Source organism: Mus caroli, unplaced genomic scaffold (genome assembly GCF_978045245.1).
Source record: "Mus caroli unplaced genomic scaffold, Mus_caroli_1 scaffold_2, whole genome shotgun sequence".
Classification (NCBI taxonomy): domain Eukaryota; kingdom Metazoa; phylum Chordata; class Mammalia; order Rodentia; family Muridae; genus Mus; species Mus caroli.
In genome coordinates, this window is record NW_028227257.1 from 178,872,151 (window position 1) to 178,891,385 (window position 19,235).

General features: G+C 44.2%; 1 protein-coding gene across 3 annotated transcripts in view; it reads right to left on the reverse strand.

The window, feature by feature from the left end:
• Positions 1–15,151: 15,151 nt before the first annotated feature.
• The window catches only part of Fam171a1 (family with sequence similarity 171 member A1), a 120,605-nt gene continuing 116,521 nt past the window's right edge, over positions 15,152–19,235 (reverse strand). For all 3 annotated transcript variants that reach the window (XM_085835232.1, XM_021154949.3, XM_085835231.1), the window contains exon 8: positions 15,152–18,141. In XM_085835232.1, the coding sequence (XP_085691358.1) occupies positions 16,449–18,141 (1,693 nt within the window). In that variant the 3' untranslated portion in view covers positions 15,152–16,448. The remainder of the gene's footprint in view (positions 18,142–19,235) is intronic.

Below are 19,235 nucleotides of genomic sequence, written 5' to 3' on the forward strand. Positions count from 1 at the left end.
TAACCATGACATTTGATAAATATAACTTAGAGTCAAACACATCATGAATTTTGTTTTATCTCCCTCAGTTCTTTAGTGGGACAGGGCAGCTTTTCTTTGTCTATTAATTGAAAATTATAATGTAGTTTCTGAGGTGGTAAGGCCAGTAGCTGGAAGGTAGAGGCAGGAAGACTGAAGCTAGACAGGGCACATAGCTAGATCCTGTCTCAAGTAGGTTGTTGATGCTTCTGGTCACAGGGAACAACAAATATTCAGTCCTCTGAACAGTCCATGCTGCTGCTGCTGCTGCTGCTCCTCCTCCTCTCCCTCCTCCTCTTCCTCTCTCCCTCCTCCTCCTTGTCATCATTAATGGAGAACATGTAGTGAGAGAGCCAGTTGTGGTCAGTGTCCTTCCTCTGTGTCTCTAGTTTCTTTACTCATAGACGTTTCACCCCTTTAGCCAGAGCCTGACAGTGACAGAATCAATGGAGAGAGTGTTCAGAGATGGAGTTCACAGCCCAGCTTTGTTCAGAGAGATCATCCAGAAAAGCTGCCCTGCCCCCATTTTAAGTGAGCTATGTGCTGTAGGAGCAATTTCAGACATGGACTTTGTACATCCTACACACTGACATATACCACTATCCAATTCTGGGGGAGTCCTTCCCTTTTCTGATATACTTAAAGGAAAGGATTCTTCTTCTGTGAATGCTCCCTCAGAGGACAGCTCCTCCAAACCAATTTCTGTACTCTGTACAGATGTCTGCCTGGAACCTGCCCCCCTAGTTGACCTCATGACTCTCCTTGGGACAGCACAGCACAGGGAATCGTGGGCTACACACTGGGCGTTTTCATCCCACTCATTTATGCCATGCAGACCCTTCTGTACACTCCAAGCAGACACACAAACAAATGGATAAAATCACCATTGGAAAACACTGAAGGGCTCAGCACGGCGTGTACTATTCTAGTACTAGATGGGTAATCTCAGCAAAGAAGCCCCTTTAGCCAAGAGACAATGACGGTAAGAGAACTTGATGCACTGAGACTGATGCTGTTGGGGTGCCCCTTCTTCCTCCTGGATTACACGCCATGAGTTGGCTCAGGCAGAATCCCAGGGTATACCCTGAGCCCTGGTTTACAGCAGCCAAGCATTCTCATCTGACATTTCCTGGGTCCAGGATGTCCCAAGAATCATTCCCCCTCCTGTGGACAACCCACTCCACCAGCTCACCAGAAGGTACACAACAATCCTGTGGCTGGTTCAGGTGGCAGTTGGAGGATGGTGGGTCAGAAGCCCCTTTGAGAACAGACATGATAATTTGCCCCCGGAAAAGCTTTGGTCGGCATAGCATGGTTCCATATTTCCTCCACACCTCAAATAAATTATGGCATGGAACACACATGCTAAAAGTAGCAGGGACCCACCTCTGCTCCTTAACCCAAGCCAGGCAGTTTATTGAATGCTTTCCATGTATTGGCTCATTTCATCCTTTCTGAAGCCTTAGAAGAGACTTACTATTATTCTCCCGTTTCACAGGGTAAAGATTGAGATCTTTAGCAAAATGACTAGTCATGCAAATAGGAATTATCCTGGCTATGGGAGGGATGTTCTTTACTGGCTTGCTGCCCCTGGCTTGCTCAGCCTGCTCTCTTATAGAACCAAGACTACCAGCCCAGAGATGGCACCACCCACAAGGGAACCTCCCCCCTTGATCACTAATTGAGAAAATGCCTTACAGCTGGATTTTGTGGAGGCATTTCCCCAACTGAAGCTCCTTTCTCTGTGATAACTCCAGCCTGTGTCAAGTTGACACAAAACTAGCCAGTACAGCCACCTAATGCTGTCCTCCTACTGCCACATGCTAGCCATGTTCCTCATCTCTATAATCATACTTGCTAATATGCACACAGGCACACATATTAAACACTGTATATGTATACATACAAGTAAAAATAAAAGGAGAGAAAGAAAGCTGGCTTTGGGGATATAGCTCCCCAGTTAATATAATGTTTGACAAGGTTACACAAAGTGCTAGGTTTGAACCCTAGCACCTCATTAAAAAGAAAGCACCAGGCATGGGGGTATACACCTCTAATCTTAACACAGGTGGAGGGAGAAGGCTCATTGAATTCATATACTACCCTGAGGTATTCAAGACCGTGGAGAGGGGGGGGAGAATGCTTGAAATTAAAACTGCATTTGGCCTCCCTCTCTATTGCCATTGCTGCTCCAATATGGCCTCTCCCACATGGAGGTAGCAATGTCTCATTTTGAATAGTTCCTCCTCATTTTTCCTCTCACCCCAGGATCTGTCTCAAAGGCGCTGGCTTTAAGTCTCACTTGGAAATTCTCAGGCAGCTCTAAGACTAAAGGTCCTGGAACCCTGATTGGGGCAGTGAGGGGATGTGGAAGGATAGACATACAGACACACGTAAAGGAAATCTGGGGTCTACCTCCTATCCCCAGTAACCTGGAGCCTCCCTGTATTGTTCAGATACAGCACAGGGGAAGAAGTGTCCTGTAGCTCTGCAGGAGTCTCTCTAGGCTTCTAGTCTCCAGCTCTAATCATCCTGGAGGACTCAGCTTCGTTTGCTGGTCTTTGTACACACTGGTCATTCACTACACTGGACTTCCCAGGAACTGCCATCCCTCTTGAACCTCATCTCATTAGCAGAACCAAGACAGATAGATAAACCTCCTTGGTATGGGAAGAAGGTACGGGAAGGAGCTAGCTTGCTTTGTGTTTCAGCAGCTTCATTTGTAGAATGGTTCCAATACGTCCCTCAGAGGCAAAAGTTTGAGCAGTAGTAGCTAGTTACAAGGGCCAGTGTGAAGCTCCAACCTAGAAACGAGGGAATAGGAATAGGGAATTTTACTGACAGATTGTTCTGCTCAGACCCATCTTATGCAAATTAAAAACTCTATATTGCAACTTACAATACTTGGACCCACTGTGGAATAACACCCTGTTACCATCTTGCTTATCAGCATGCTTAGAGTATGAGTAATAATGAATGCTTGGTGATGTGATTGTATCCATCTTGAAACCATTAGGTGACTGTGTTAATGGAAGCAGATAAAAGAATAAGGGTACTTGTGAGTAATTTCACAGGATGTGGTGACTTCATACACCAGAAATTTCTGGAATTCTGAATTCTCTGGTCAGGTCCCTGTTCCAGGTCTCAGAGGAGAGAGGCATGAAAAATTTCATGAAATAGCATTTTCCTAATTAGCTCAAAGGTCAATGAGAAAATGGGAAGAAAACAATATTACTCTCTGCTTCCTGAAAATGGAGAGATCTGATTCACAAAGTAGATGCTGTCATCACATAGCTAATGTCCCCAAGGATAACTTTTATATAAAATTAATTCAGTTAAAATAATTAACACTCAGATAGAAAATTCAAAATGTTCTGTGGGGGTTGCTTCATCTCTACAACTTCTAGCACACCTAGCTAGAGTTGTAAGCAGAAGAAATAGCAGAAGAACACAGCGTGGGTCTTTGCTAAAGAGTCCTTCTAGCCAGGAATATTGACAGATAGCCTCACCCTGCCCTTGGTTCCAATTGACTCCTCCCTACTCATCTTAGAAAAATCTCTGACTTGACATTGTGAATGAGATCTGAGACTCACTTGTCCTTGGAAGTAGCTAGTTCTCCAGTCACTAGGTACCACCTCAGCTGTCATCTATTGACCCCTAGATTATCCATATGGGGCCAGGTCTCAGCAGTGGATACCCATCTCTACGTGGAGAGCTGTGGCTGACATTCCCAGATGTCTAAGCCAGGACTGTTGGTTGCATGTTTACTTTGTTCTTTGGGCTCATATTATTACTGAAGAATAAAGCAATCAAAATATCAAGTCGCAGATGGACTGGTTCCTATGTAAATGTATAGATGTCCCTGAGAAGTATATATAAAAAGTTTCAAAGAGGTTGAGTTAGCTAAGACAAAGAAAACTTTAAAACTAAAAATTTCAATGACAACTTAATTTAAAAGCTCATTTTTCTAGTTGATGAAGGTTCCTTAGATTAATCCAATTTAGTAGAATTTATTGGAACAAAATATAAGAAAAAATTATTTTTTATAAAAGCTTAAATTAGGCAACTCCCAGAGTCAGAGCAGGTTCTCAGAACTTGAAGCATCACAATCACATAACATGGAAGGGGTGGGATGTGGGGCTGAGAAAGCAACTGGATTGGCTACAGCCTAATCAGTCAATCAGGTGGTTAAAGTTTAATTGCTTAGTTATTACAGCTTGTGTACTTGGCCATAAGGCATTTGGTAACTGTGATTCAATTCTCTGGGTTTTCTGTTGGGATCATCTATCTATCTATCTATCTATCTATCTATCTATCTATCTATCTATCTATCTATCTATCTATCTATCTACCTATCTATCCATCTAACACCTATAATTTGTGTACACACACACACACACACACACACACACACAAGTTTAAACATCTTTCAGATACAATTTCTGTATCTTAGCTTTAATGAAAATTTCCATTCCCTTCTTACTACTGAGGGCTAAGGTTTTTCTGGTGAGTGGAGTTAGAAAAAGGCTATGCTTAACAATCACAAAATTTAGGATTTATAGGAACTTTGTCTGTAGCTAGTGTGTAGAAACACTGTAACTTAGGGGAGTGAAGACAGTTCTTTAGTTCGGCTTATTGAGTGGAGGACAGGTAAAAGGCAGCAGGATAAGAGTCTGTTGTCTTGTCATGGTGGGTAAGAGACGGCATAATTGGGTAGTGTGAATTATACAGGCCATATGATGAGAATTGCATCACTCCTATAAGAGCCCAATGCAACTCTCCAGGGAGCACATCCTGTAGTTTATTAACCCTGGGAAGCATCAGCTTGTCTCCACATGCTTGCATTTTACCATGCTTTGCTAAATGGAATGCCAATCGATGCCTCATTTTCATTGACTGGTTCATCAGGTACTGAGGTCTGTGAAGATGACTGCAAAGAAAAAGTCATGCTCCAAAGACTACACCAATGTGGGGTTTAATTCCAGTCTCTTAACTTCAGTTGAAGGAAGGTGCCAATAGCCAGTGTAAAATCATGTCACTACTTAAGTTATATGTAGCCAAGTGTCTGGTTGGTAGATAAGGCTGCAGCCAATCAAGTTGTTTTCTTATTTCTAATGTTCATGTGTGTGTTGTGTGTGTGTTTATGCACATGAGTATGCATCTGCATTATGTCTATGGGAGAGGACATGGGGTGACCTGCTCTATCACTCTTGGCCATATTCTTATAAGATAAAGCCTCTTACTGAACCTGGAATTAATCTGGACAACAAACACCACCCATCTTTCTATCCAACTTCTCCAGCACCAGGGATAAGGTATTTGAGGCTACCTGTAGCTTTCTATGCAGGTGCTAGGGATTTGGACGAAGGTCCTAATGCTTCTACCGCAAGTACTCTTTAACACTGAGCTAACAGTTAATCCAAATAAAGTGTTTTCTATGCCTCCCAGGCAGGTACAACTTAAAACATGAGGATACATGTGATACAAGATAGTTATGAACGTAGCTCAATACAAAACTCATCCACTTAAGACATTGATTCTCTCTCGGTCTCTGTCTCATTTGTAACTTGATTTCAGGGTTCTGGTGCATTAGCTTTGTAAGCAACTGTGTCATTCTGCAGTGTCAAGGGGCTGGATTTGGCTGGAATAAGAAAGAGGCTATACAGAAATAAATAGCTACTCTCCTGTCCCTTTCCTGGTGAATGACACCAGAGGATGGTCAGGTAGATCAGCCTAGTTGGGAGGGATCATCTTACATCCCCAATCAGTGAGACTTTGTCATTTTAGAGACCCAGGAGCAGGGTGTCCTTGAGTCCCTGATTGCAATTGTCTTCCAAGATTGTCATGTCCTTGTTGTACACTCAGTTCTATGGGACATGGGAAACTCGATCCCCTCTCCTATGAGCCCGAGGGGAAAGCTTTTGAAATGCCCTGTATCTGGGCCTGAAAAAACATCCTCCTTAACCAAGAGCAGGACTTCAGCTTATTGGGTTGTGTTGGTTAGCAGAACATTTTATTTCTGGGCTGTATTAGTAAGTACAGTGTTAAACAAACTTGCATGAACTGTGTATGGAATATTATTGGAAAACAGCTGGGGTGGTTTAATGAATAGAAGGGCTGGGATAGATACTAAAACAACAGGAGTGATTGTAACTAGAACCAGGATCTTGAACACTGCCAACACATCCCTCTTGGCACTTCTCAGAGTGGGCAGGCTCAAACTTTCTTACTGTGGTCTGCCCTAGACAACATGAGGACTCCCCTGGAAGGCTGCTGGGTCGGATAACAAAACCAGTGCAACTGTTAATTTTAGAGTTTCCTATATTATAGTGCTACCTAAGCTTACTGACCCCCATTCTCGTTTTGAAGAAACTAATGTCAGAGAACAACTCTAGTTGGCTGCACTTTGACCCATCAAGTTGGCTGGAGTGGCATGTTGACAACATAGCTGTTGGGGTTTGACTTTGTTTGCTGGGCATTATTCATAGGAAGGATCCAAGGCAAGGAATAGCAAATGTCTCTTTAAACACAGGAGAAGGCATGTCATTTGGTACTCTGTCTAAAAATGTAAGGGGACAGGGATTACTGAGAGAATTTAGTGAGTAGTTTTTCACTGAAGTTAACAACAAACTTGTTTTATTATTTGAAGACAGGTTAGTAACTTAGTGCTAAAATTGCTTTGCAAATTTATTTACCGGATAATATGGTTTAAAAAATATAATTATTAATAACAATTATTATTATTACTACTACTACTACTACAACAAGGGCTCATGTTGCCCAAGGCTGGCCTCAAACTCACGTAAAATCAGAGTCTTCTTGTCTTCACCTCCCAGGTGCTGAGACTGCAGTCGTGCACCACCATACCCAGTTTGTGATGCTAGGGATGGAATCCAGGCCTCTCTGCCTACCAGGCAAGCAATGCAGCAACTGTGCTACATCCCCATCCCTCAGCTAGTGTTTCCCATTAGTTCATGAGTACATTGTCATTTCTCTGTATCCCAACTTCTTTTGTGTGTGTGTGCATGTGTGCATGTGTTCATGTGCGTATACTTACCCTTATACCAATGGAGATACTCTCAGGGTCCAAAATGAGTGAAAGAAGTTGTTTCAGATCCTAGCTTTTCACCTTCAATGTGCTAGTGGGATGACTAACCCAGATTATTATTTCAACAAAGGTTTCTGGAAGTTTCTACGTTTTATAGTTTCCCAATCATAAGACTTCCTGAAGATTCAGAATTGATTCAGCTAACCCAATAAAGTTCAACTTTAAAACAACACAGTGGAGAGAGAGCTGGAGCCCATGCCCTCCACATGGGATATGTGCCTTCAGACAGTCTTCTGATGATAGTCATGGTCCTCTGGGCTCAGTATGATTCCTCTAATGTACTAGGGACCAAACACAAACCCTATACCTGTTGGGCTTTATTTAATAACATGATTTTTTGAGAGTACAGAAACCATACATTAGCCACTAGCAACAGCAGCACCATGTAATATTACTTTTGTTGACACATTAGAAAATAACCATAGTTTTAAGTTTGTTCTACAGTTCTCAACCTATGGGTTGCTACTTCTATGGCAAATATCTATCTTCAAAATTATTTACGTTATGATTTACAACAGTAGCAGAAGTTACAGTTATGAAGTAGCGATGAAATAATGTTATGAGCGGGGAGCCACTACAACATGATGAACTGCTATATAGGGAAACTAGTGCCCATATAACAATATCTTATAGTTGCTCACCACAATATCCTTGAGTATTTATCTCTTCATGAAATTATTACAATAATTATCCAAGGGAGCTAGCTGCTCTCTGGGCTGAAGATGAAGCATTACTGACGTGTTCATCTAGCGTGCACAAGGCTGTAAGTTTGCTCTCCAGCAATGAAAAGAAACCTCAAATCCAGCATAATAACCCTGCCAAATGAAAGCTCCAAACAAGCCTCTCAAGGCTCTCTCCAACTCAGAACCATATCTGGTCTCCGTTGCCCCTTCCGAAGCTCCATTTCCAACTTGCTTTCTCTCTTCAGCAAAGAAAAAAGGCAAATTTCTTCTTGAAAAAGACCTTCTAGCTTTCTATCACTTTTATATTTCTCTCACTTTGCCCGTTGGAGTGGGAAAAATGTGGCTGGTCTCTGGTGCATGTTGAGCCAATGGGCTTTTCCAAGTCACAGTTCCACATCTGACACCACCATTCCTCTGTGGTGCGTCTACTGTTACCCAGCACGCACATCCCACTACTAGCCATTTTAGCTTGCTGTAGCCTGCTGTTTTACCTTCCACTTTTAAAAGGACTCATATCATAGCACTCTAGAACCTTTCAGGTTCCAAATAAATAGGCTCTTCAACCCCTGTTCATCCTCTCTGTGTGCAAATGTCTTACAAGAATAGTCAAGCTCTTTGTAGGCACCAGAACATCTCATAAGTCACAATCACTGTGAAGGACAGAGCCATTTGGCTAGGTATTTTGTGTGTGTCTATATTCACAACTTTAAAAATAGTTACAAGAAGACAGGGGGGAAGTTTGAAGCTTTTCTCACCTAAGATCCTCAGCTGGATGTTTTGCCTTCTGTTTGACAACTGATCTTCTCCTCTATCACCTTCTTCCTTCTCCTATTCTATGAATGATAACAACCTACAGGCCCATTCCAACAGTTCCCCATGATGTCAAAGACTGTTTTAAAAATCTCAAAAATCATGGGGCTGGAGATATGGCTCAGTTGATAAAGGGGCCTAATGCATCCATATGAAGACCCGAGTTGGGATTCTTAACATTTGTACAAAGTTGTGTGTAGTAGGGAATGCCTCTAATCCCCGGGCTGGGAGACAGAGACAGGCAGAGCCCTGGAGATCACTGGTCAGTCAGTCTAGACAAAGACATGAGCTTCAGGCTCAGTGGGTGACATTGTCTCAAAAAAAATACAGACAGAGATTGAGGAAGGCAGCCAGCATTGACCTCTGGTTTCTGTATGCATGTGTGGGTACATATGCACATACCCACACTAACAAGTATATAAACAGCACAGAGAGAGAGACAGAGAGAGAGAGACAGAGAGACAGAGAGAGACAGAGAGACAGAGAGAGAGAGACAGAGAGAGAGACAGAGAGACAGAGAGAGAGAGACAGAGAGAGACAGAGAGGAGAAAGAGAGAGATACACATAGAAGATAGATAGAGGAGAAAAATACACACACACACACACACACACACACACACACACACACACACACAGAGAGAGAGAGAGAGAGAGAGAGAGAGAGAGAGAGCAATTTAAGAAATAGTGGATTTTGATCTCTATCCTCTAACCCTACTTGCTTTTCTTCGTGTGATAGTTGATTGAAATGAGGGATGCTTAATGATGGAAAACATTCTGAGGTGTGAAAAAAGAGGATATATATCTTTACAAATGGTGAGGGAGACTCCTCTTGAATATAGGTGGCACCATCCCATAGTCTGTAGTTCATTTTCTTGAATGCTGTGCTTTAAGGGTTATGCATTTATTTGTTGAAAATTTTAATCCCAATCCAGATTTCTATCCCACCTTCGATCAATCAGTTCCCCGATAAAAGACACGACTTTTATTATTTACAATAAGCTTTAAGCAGCAAATGAGCTGGACAGATATCTACCCTCTATGCTATTAGAATCTACTTTCTTGTCAATAACCCCGAGTTAGTACTTACTGTGTTTCAGGGGATGCTCTTAACTCTAATTGGCAAACCCTCAGGGCCACATTTTCATGGCTCACTTAACCCACACTGACTTTCTCTTCTTTCTCCACCTTCTTCTCCTACTTGGCCTCTGAATCCTAGCCCCATCTATGTCTCTTCTGCTCAGCTGTTAGCTGTGGGCATCTTTATTTACCAATCAGAAATAACTTGGGAGACAAGGTCACATAGTGTCACTTGGATCTACATGAAGACTCCAGGTTTTGGAGGCTGTACTTAGCATTACAATACACAGTAAGAACAAACCTCAACATTTAATTTTGCTGATTTTTACTGAATGGGTCTTTGTCACTCAAGTGATGTTGCCTATCACCTGCCATGGTCTAAGGTCCATTCTTTCATGGTATCCTCCAGTATCCTGCAGCAGGACCCGAATCTAGAGATGACACCAGCTTTTCTTCAGTCCCACTACTCACTTTGGACCCCCAGTTACAGCTAAATCCTGATGAATGGCTTCACCTACATTTTCCCATTTTAAAGGCTTCTATCTGCAGCTTCAAAAGGTAGAAAGAGAAAAAAGTGTGTGTGTGTGTGTTCACAGGTATGTGCAGGTGTGTGTACATGTGGAGACCAGAGGTTAACCTCAGGTGCCATTCCTTGGGCACTGTTTAGCTTGCTTTTGTAAGATAAGGCTTCATATCTTGGAGCCTGTTGATTAGGCTAGGCTGACTGGCCAGCAAGACTCAGGGATCTGCCTGTTTTTGTCTCTCCAGAACTAGGATCACAAGCGTGTGTTACAACAGCTGGATTGTTACATAGATTATGGGAATTGAACTCAGAGCCTCAAGATTGCACAGCAATTTCTTTACTGGCCTAAGTCAGCTCGCTACCAATATAAAAAAAAATATTTAAGGAAATACATGTTTATGTGGGTGAAAAACTTCAGAGAAAACCACAAAATGCCAGCAGGAGTCATCTCTGCATAGTAGGTTTTGGTGACTGAATTATATAACAACCAAATAACTGAATATACAACCCAAGTATATACCCTTTAGATATTAGTGGGGAAAACATGGAAAAAGTGGAAGAGTTTGTAGTTTAACTCACATTATTGTACAAACACTGATGTCTTAGTTTTATTTGTGTGTAGTATATGCGTGGTAAATGTTCATGTGTGTGTATGTAAGATATGTGTGTATACACGTGTGTTCATTTGTGGAGACCAGAGGCCGACTCTGGTCATCTTCTACTCTCGCCACCTTATTTTTTTAAATTTATGTGTATTTTGCCTACAAGAACGTATGTGCTGGATCCAGTGCTATGATAACAGCACTCCTACAGTGTGTAGGGAGAGATGAGGGGCAGAGATAGGAGAACTATCCTGAAGCATGCAGAGCAGCGGGCTTGGAATGTGCACGCAAGACAGAAACAAGACAGATCCTCTTCCAATGAAGCAGCAGGTAAAAGCTGACTCCCAGAAATTCCCTTTGTCCTCCACATATCTGCACAAACACACATCATATGTACATAAACAATCTAAGTAAATAACTAAAAATAATCCCAAAAGCATGAGGGCACATATCGGGGGAGGGGCACCTTTGTTAATTTATTGCTTTCTGTCCCCACCATTGAGTTAAGAGACACTTAGAATTTCTTGGACTTCGCAGGTTAGCTGTCAGGCACTCTACTATAAGAGTTAGTGTTGCAAGTCTACAGTTCAAACATATTAAAATAAACACCATTCATACTTAAAACTCATTCCCAATTTTTCCCTATGGTCAATTCTTACTGTCCACAGAAGTTATATCCTGTGAAATTCTACTAACATGAACTAAGATACACCAGGGCTCCTGGGGGAATACAGGCTAGGCCACTGCATGTTTCTGGTTAGAATTGTTTTGTGTGTTTCTGCTTAATGACACCTTGTGTACTACCTATTGTTTGTCTTTCTCCTTTCTTTGGTTCTCTCTGTCCTCCCTCTCTTTCTTGCTTTCCCCCTCCCTCCTTTCCCTTCCCTTCCCTTCCCTTCCCTTCCCTTCCCTTCCCTTCCCTTCCCTTCCCTTCCCTTCCCTTCCCTTCCCTTCCCTTCCCTTCCCTTCCCTTCCCTTCCCTTCCCTTCCCTTCCCTTCCCTTCCCTCCCTCCCTTCCTTCCTTTCCTCCCTCCCTCCCTCCCTCCCTCCCTCCCTCCCTCCCTCCCTCCCTCCCTCCCTCCCTCCCTCCCTCCCTCCTTGCCTTCTTTCCTCTGAGGCAGGCTTCCTTGAAGGCCTTCCCTTCCCTTCCCTTCCCTTCCCTTCCCTTCCCTTCCCTTCCCTTCCCTTCCCTTCCCTTCCCTTCTTCCCTTCCCTTCTTCCCTTCCCTTCTTCCCTTCCCTTCCCTTCCCTTCCCTTCCCTTCCCTTCCCTTCCCTTCCCTTCCCTTCCCTTCCCTTCCCTTCCCTTCCCTTCCCTCCTTGCCTTCCCTTCCCTTCCCTCCTTGCCTTCTTTCCTCTGAGGCAGGCTTCCTTGAAGGCCATTGAACTTGACCTTGATTAGAAGATGATCTTGAGCTGCTGATCCTCTTGAATCTACTTCCTGAATGCTGGGATTTAACTTCATGCACCAGCACGCTCAGTTTATTCAGTGCTGGGGATGAGTCTAGGGTCCCATGTGTGTCAGACAAGCACAACTAGCTGAGCTACACCCCTGGCCCTGACTTGTTAGCTTTGCTGTCAGTGTAGCCCAGACCTGAGCAAAGCCTTTCAGCACATGTGTTGCTTCTGAGAGGCACATCACAGTCCTCTCATGCTTAAGAACTCTACACAAGACTTCAGCATTATGCTTGGATGCCATTTGTGACATCAAGATGGCTGTCAACAAGGCACTAACTTGTTACTCATTGGCAAAGGTGCCTTCACAATTCAGAATTGAATACTCCTCATGCCTATAAATTATCTAAAGGAGATAGTGCAGCTGAGTGTGGTCCCAGTTTTGTGTTAACCCAGCATGTGTGAGGATGGAGTAGGAAGACCGGGACCCATGTGGCAGAAGACAACAATCTTCTGACCCCTGTAAGTTGTCCTTTGATCTTCATGGGCATACTGTGGCATGCACACCCCACCCAATAAACAAACATATGTAAAGCAAAATTTAAAACTTCAGAGTAGGGAGATTTGCAAATCTTTGACCCTTGAACAATGTAGATTAGCTATTCTGCTATTACCTATGCCCCACTGTGGGTTTCGTGGGCAAATGATGCAAAACTGAGACAGCAAGCATCTATTCCAAACTTGTGGGTACTGGAGTATCACACTAGTTGCTTAAAATTGGCCACAGTGGAAGTTTTCTACCGCAGGAGCAAAGACTACCAGCAGAGCTTGATCTGTTCACTAAGGAGAGCATGCTGACTTTTTTCTGGAGTGATCTTACAGCGGCATTATGTCTGGGTTCATTATGGATGGTCGGCACTGAAGAGTTGAGGGTATATTCGTGCTAAATCTGGTTCAGCAGACATGACACTCCATGGCTGTGGCTAAGAGATACGCTGACATTCATCATCTTAATCATTAATTCAAGGAGTGACAATTGTCCATGCCAGACTACCCATGACGGTCACCATCAAAGGCAGAGTCAACTGTCCAAGAGCGTCCCCATAAAGTATTCTGTATATTATTATCAAGAGCATCTAAAACTTAAATTCCTTCCTAGAGAGCTCACTCTATTAGCAGCACAACTTCTCTCAGCTGAGCAACTTTTATTTCTTTTGCCACCAAGCCCCCATTTAGTTACTTAGGTGTAAAACAAAAAAGAATGCTATGCAATCTTCCCGTAAACTGCAAACCAACCTCATTATTGTTCCAGAACTTTTGTTTCCAGGCAGGAACAACATGGACCTTGTCAGCCTTCTTCCATTTCCCACCTTACCTGGAAGACAGGGCCAGAGCTGTTTCCTACCTTCCCACAGTCCACCCAGAGTGTCTGGGTTGGCCCTGCTCTTCTCCAGGGCGGTGAGAACTGACCACTAGGTGGCAGGAGCTGGGTGCCTTTCATTGCTTGGGTTGTCTGATATTGATGGGAAGCATTGAGGCATATTTCACTCTCATGGCCCTCACTGGGCTAGAGGGAAGGTAAATGCATTGTTGAAAGACTGCAGCTGTGGTGGTTTGTTTAGAGGATTCTAGTGTCGCCATTGGTGCTTTCTGAGGAAAAAAATAATGTCTGGACTTCACTGTGGACAACTCTAATGGGAAATGAAGGTCTCTTCGGCAGAAGCAATTCCCTTTGGCAAACCCAGGTGTGCTGTGACAACTGCTACCAGATCAGTACTTGCCACCACTGGATTACACTGTGTAAGACCTTCCTGTCCTATCTCTAGAACCAGAGTGAATAGTTAGCATGTTGCATGTTTTCTACAGGTTATGTGGAAGGCTCTTCGGGACGCTGACACAGTTCCATTGGCAGGAAGCACAGACACGGCTGTGAAGGCCTGGGAACCGGCTGCAGCAGGGAGACCTCCCAGTGTTCTCGTTTTACCCCCATGACTAATGCCAGGCCTTGGGTGTTCCTGAAGAGGCAACGTTTTGCTTCTGTGGGATTGACAAAGGAGCCCTCATTGGAGTTATAGGAAAGTCAGCAAGGACTCATCTGCCACCTATGGGCGACACTGTTTCCTACACAAGCCCTGCCAGCCTTGCTGGTTAAAAAGCATTGTCTCTCATCCACTTAGCTGTCCAACTGTCAGGACTGTCTCAACTATTTTCTCCTTTTAAAATATTAAAAAGAATCTTCATCTAAAAATTCAGACAATAAAAACCAGTTCCATTAACTTTATACTCGTGGAGTTTGCAAGTGAAGACTTGGTATGTACTCAAACATAGCTGTTGTATTCCCCTACCAGTCTCTCTCTCTCTCACATTCTGACATCATGTCTATTGACTTCCTTTGAGATGGGGCTGCCCTTGAACTTCTGTATCTGAGGCTGCCCCCACCTCTCCCATGCTGTGTGCTGGTATTATAGGTGGGCACTAACCTACTTGCTTTTATGTGGTACTGAGGACTTCACGTGTGCCAGGCAAACACTTTACCAACTGCGCCACATCCTGGGCCCTCCATTAATAAATCTGATAAACAAGGTTATATATCTGGGATAGTTCTGTCTATTTAACAAACTCTTCCTGAAATTGTTGCAAGAGAAACTGATTTCCAGCATAAGAAACAAAAACCAAACCAAAAAAAAAAAAAAAAAACCCAGTGGTTTCTCATAAAATTCAGCTATCTCTCCTTACCTAAAACATCACCAGGATGTTACCATGCGTTCTTGAGTGAGACTAAAGACAAAGGTGGATTTCTTAATCCTACTATTAATTCCTGGTATTTATGCATCCACAACCCCCCAACAGTGAAGTCTCCCTTCAATGTCAAAGTCAAAGAACAGCGATGTCTTATTGACAGTTTCCCAACAGACAAAGAATGAATCAGAATGAACACATATTTTTTTCCTTCTTCCAAGTTTATTTTGAGTTTTCATTTTTGGACAACCAAGCAGCTCTTAAAGGAGAATGCGCAGAAGAGTCATTCTGGCACTTTTGGACAGTACATGAGTGTTTTTAACAGTCACATTCAATCCCCCTGCTCAGCCCATACTCTCACGTTCAGTGAGCAAGAAGGGCACATGGGATTCCAGAGTTAATACATAACCCTATATACAAACAGCCAGTGGAACCATAATGATGGCTAGTGACCAAAGGGATGGAATAGGAACGGGCATCTCTAGTGTCCTCCTCTAGTCTATCTTAGCTAAACAGACCCACGTTACACATGATAACTAGAGCGTATACTGCATTGAAATGAGGATGCTGAGTACGAATGGCACTTGGCAGCATGCAGTTCCAAGAACAAGGTATCGTTTAGTAACTTTATATAAAATCCAGGCAGTTCAATTGAAAGGGTTACGAAAAGACATGAAACCGAGGGACTGTCTGTTGTCACTGTAAAAAAGGCACTTGGAGATAATGGGACCAGAATTGAAGAACTGACTCTTAGCTGATAAAAACTTCAGTACAGTTTTATTAAAAGGCTTAGAGATGTTAAGAGCTGACACCCGGGTTCTGAGTTCCTGAAGGGCGACACTGAAACCAACCACAGAGAAGTAGAACTGAAGGAAGCAAAACATTTACAACTGAAACTGAATCATACTTTAAAGAAAGAGAAAAAACCCAACACCCTATGTGTGTGTGTGTGGAGAGAGAGAGAGAGAGAGAGAGAGAGAGAGAGAGAGAGAGAGAGAGAGAGAGAGAGACGCCTAACTAAAGCAAAGCATAAGCAAAGTAACAAAGAAGCAGCAATGCATAGCTTTCCTTTGAGATACCATTGACGTCCAGAAAGTTCTCGCCACCCAGCTTCCCAGTGAGAGTGTCACAGTAGCGTTATCATGATAGAATTAGAGAGGGTTCAGACAATGCAAAGAACGTTTCATCTGTTTCCAGAATCTGAGAACTGAGGTGATCCTTGGAGCATAGCAATCCCACATGTGGTTTGTCAGCTTCCCTACTGTGACAAGTCAGGTCTGCAGAATGACAGACGTCTCGCAGCCACCTTCTCGGAGGGGCAGCACCTGTTAGTCACCTTTCGTTCTGTCATAACCGTAATTCCCATGCCAAGGCAGTAAGCATCTACTTGCATGGTTTTCACTCCTCAGCTTTTTTTCCACACGCAGGTATGCACTTCCATGAGAAAGGATATTTGGCAATTTTATAATCCGCATTTTAGGGGCTTATGGATGGCTCATTTGATGTTGAAGGCCATCAAGGGCCTTTCCTCTCGTTTCTGCCAGGGGCTTTTCTTATCTTCTCCTTGGTCATCGTCATCGTCGTCGTCGTCTTCATCTTCATCATTGGTGGATCTTCTCTGGTTGGGACTGGCTAATGGCTCCAGGGGAATGTCTGAAGTTCGTTTGGTTGTCTCCTCCTGCAGGCTGGGCAGCTGCCCGCCACTCCTCCGACCTGACCCTTCCAACAAGCATCGCAGTGCACTGTCCTCGGGGGTGCAGACCATGGCCGCACACTCACTGCTGCTCGGGTCCATGTCCTCAAGGTACAGGAGCTGCGTGCAGGCAGTGCTGTCAGGAGCTCTGGGATCTTTTTGCTGGTGCTCCTGCAGAGGTGTGTGGCTTTGCTGGAGAGACAAAGGGTCTCCCCTTCCCTTCCGGGCAGATTTTGGTTCATTCATATCCACACCAGAGTCCAAACTGGCATCATTACTTCCGTTCCTTCCAGCTCTTTGGAGATCAATGTATGAGTGTCTAACGTGAGCGTTGGACCTTCCATCTAGGGAGACAAACCATGCCCGAGGGTGTGGAAGTGGCTTTCCACCCCCAAGTTCCATCAGTGCCTTTTCCGTGAGAAGCTGCACCTCGCTGTTCATTTGAGCCAAAGCTGCATCATTCAGGGATGCAGGGATAGACAGTGACTCTGACATAGATGCACTCTGAGAGCTCCAGTCCCGTGCACCTGCGTCCTGTAGGTGCTGCTGAGAGATAGCCTGGGAAGACAAAGGCTGGCCTTGGATCTGAGAGGATGGGTGTGGGAAGATCCCTGCATGGGGGTTGGACAGCTCGGCCTGGAGCCTTCCTATGTCCAGCTGCTGGTCAGCCGGGACCACCAGAGGCTGGCTCACATACGAGTGGTCCCCTGGAAGTTTCATATAATGAGCTGGAATGACCAAGGCAGGCAATACTTTCCTGTAAACGCTGTCATTGACTTGGTCCACAGAACTACAGCAGATCAACTGGCCTGGCCTTGGGAAGGAAGTAGGTCTCTCCAGGTGATCGACAGATCGTGACATCATACATTCAGTCGGTCTGCGGTCCAGCAGTTGCTCTTTCTCAGGCGATAAAGGTACATGGTACATGTGTTCCTGAATGGTGAGTTTGCTTCCTGCTGATGTCAGGCCTTCTTGATCTTGCTTTTCAAATAAAGGCTGGGAGAGCACAGTATTGTAACTACCTCTGTAGTCATCATTGCTGGGGGCCTCGTAGCCTTCTTTTTCCATAGATTTTCTTGCCTTTAAGGGAAAAATCTCCACAGACTTATGGTAGTCTTTCCCCAGTGTCCCACTTGGCGTTAAGTTATCAAAAGATGTTTGGCTTTTATCCTCTTCTTTGTGGGACAGCAGCTCCTCCCGGGAGCTAAATTCTTGTGAGGTGCTATAGGAGAGCTTCAGCATGGGTGTGTGCAGGTCCCCCTCCCCATTGGGGGACATCATTTCTAAATGCACCCCGCCCATCAACTCCTTTGTCCCTGGGGCCTCTGGGCGGCTATGGCTGGAGACAGACAGAGGCCCAGGATAATCTGATGCTCGGCGAGAAAACAGTAAGTTGATGTGAGACATGGATGTTGACTGATCCCTCTTGGAGCTCTCCAGAGCTGGGGGAAGTTGCAGCTTTCTGTGATGCTGGCGGGGTTTCAAACACTTCCTCCTGCAACCAATCAGGTGACACAGGGTAGAAGTGAGAGACTCATGATGGCAATGTTTTGGGTAAAATTCTATCAAATTACATGAGGAACACCAATACAATTTATAAGCACCCCGAAGAAGCCTTCTCGCTCCATACCCACACTCTCATTTTAACCCAGAGTAGAGAAATCTCGGGTTTGGAGGCTCAGGATTTTATAGAGAAGCCAAGTTATCTTTCCAACAAGAAACACCCAGGAACCAACAATTCTCATTCATTCTAAGGTAAGATAACAGCAGTGAAGTAAAAGTAATTTTGCTTTGATCCTGAGAGTTTCATCACTTAGTGAGTGTTCAGGAATAGGGATGAGTCGGTTAACAACTGTCAACTTCTTTCCTTTCTTGGTGTGTGTGTGCGCTTGTAGAGGTGCATGTGTGTGCTGGTGTGTGTACGTGTCTGTAGGCCAGAGATCAATGTTGGGTACTAATCCACCTTATTATTTGAGACACACTCTCTCATTTAACCTAGAGCTTATCAAGTAGGCTAGACTGCTGGTCAGTGAGCCCTAGAGATACACTGTTTCTGGCTCTCCAGTGCTAGGATTATGGCATGGGACACAACATCCCGATTTTGTGTGTGGCTTCTGAAGGGCCAAGTCAGGTTCTCATGCTTGTTTAGTAAATACTTTACTAACTGAGTTATTTCCCAGCCTTGCTAAGCTTGTGTGTGTGTGAGTGTGTGTGTGTGTGTGTGTGAGTGTGTGTGAGTGTGTGTGTGTATACATGTGTGTGTGGTATATGCACAGTACAAACATGCATAGGATGGAGGAGAATGTTTGATGCTCTCTATCACTCTCTGACCTCTCTTGAACTTGGACTGAGCCTGGCAGCCAACAAGCCTTCTTGTCTCGATCGCCTACAGCACGAGGCCTACAGAACGAGGCCTACAGACAGGTGTGAATGGCTGTACTCATCTTTCCACCTGGGTGCTAGGGATCTCTCATGCTCACATAGATGGAGCTCTTACTTGCTAAGGCATCTCCCTAGGACCTCAGCTCTTATAAGCCCCTTACCATTATCTGCAACTTTACATAGCCTGTGGGGTCATTCGCAACTTAC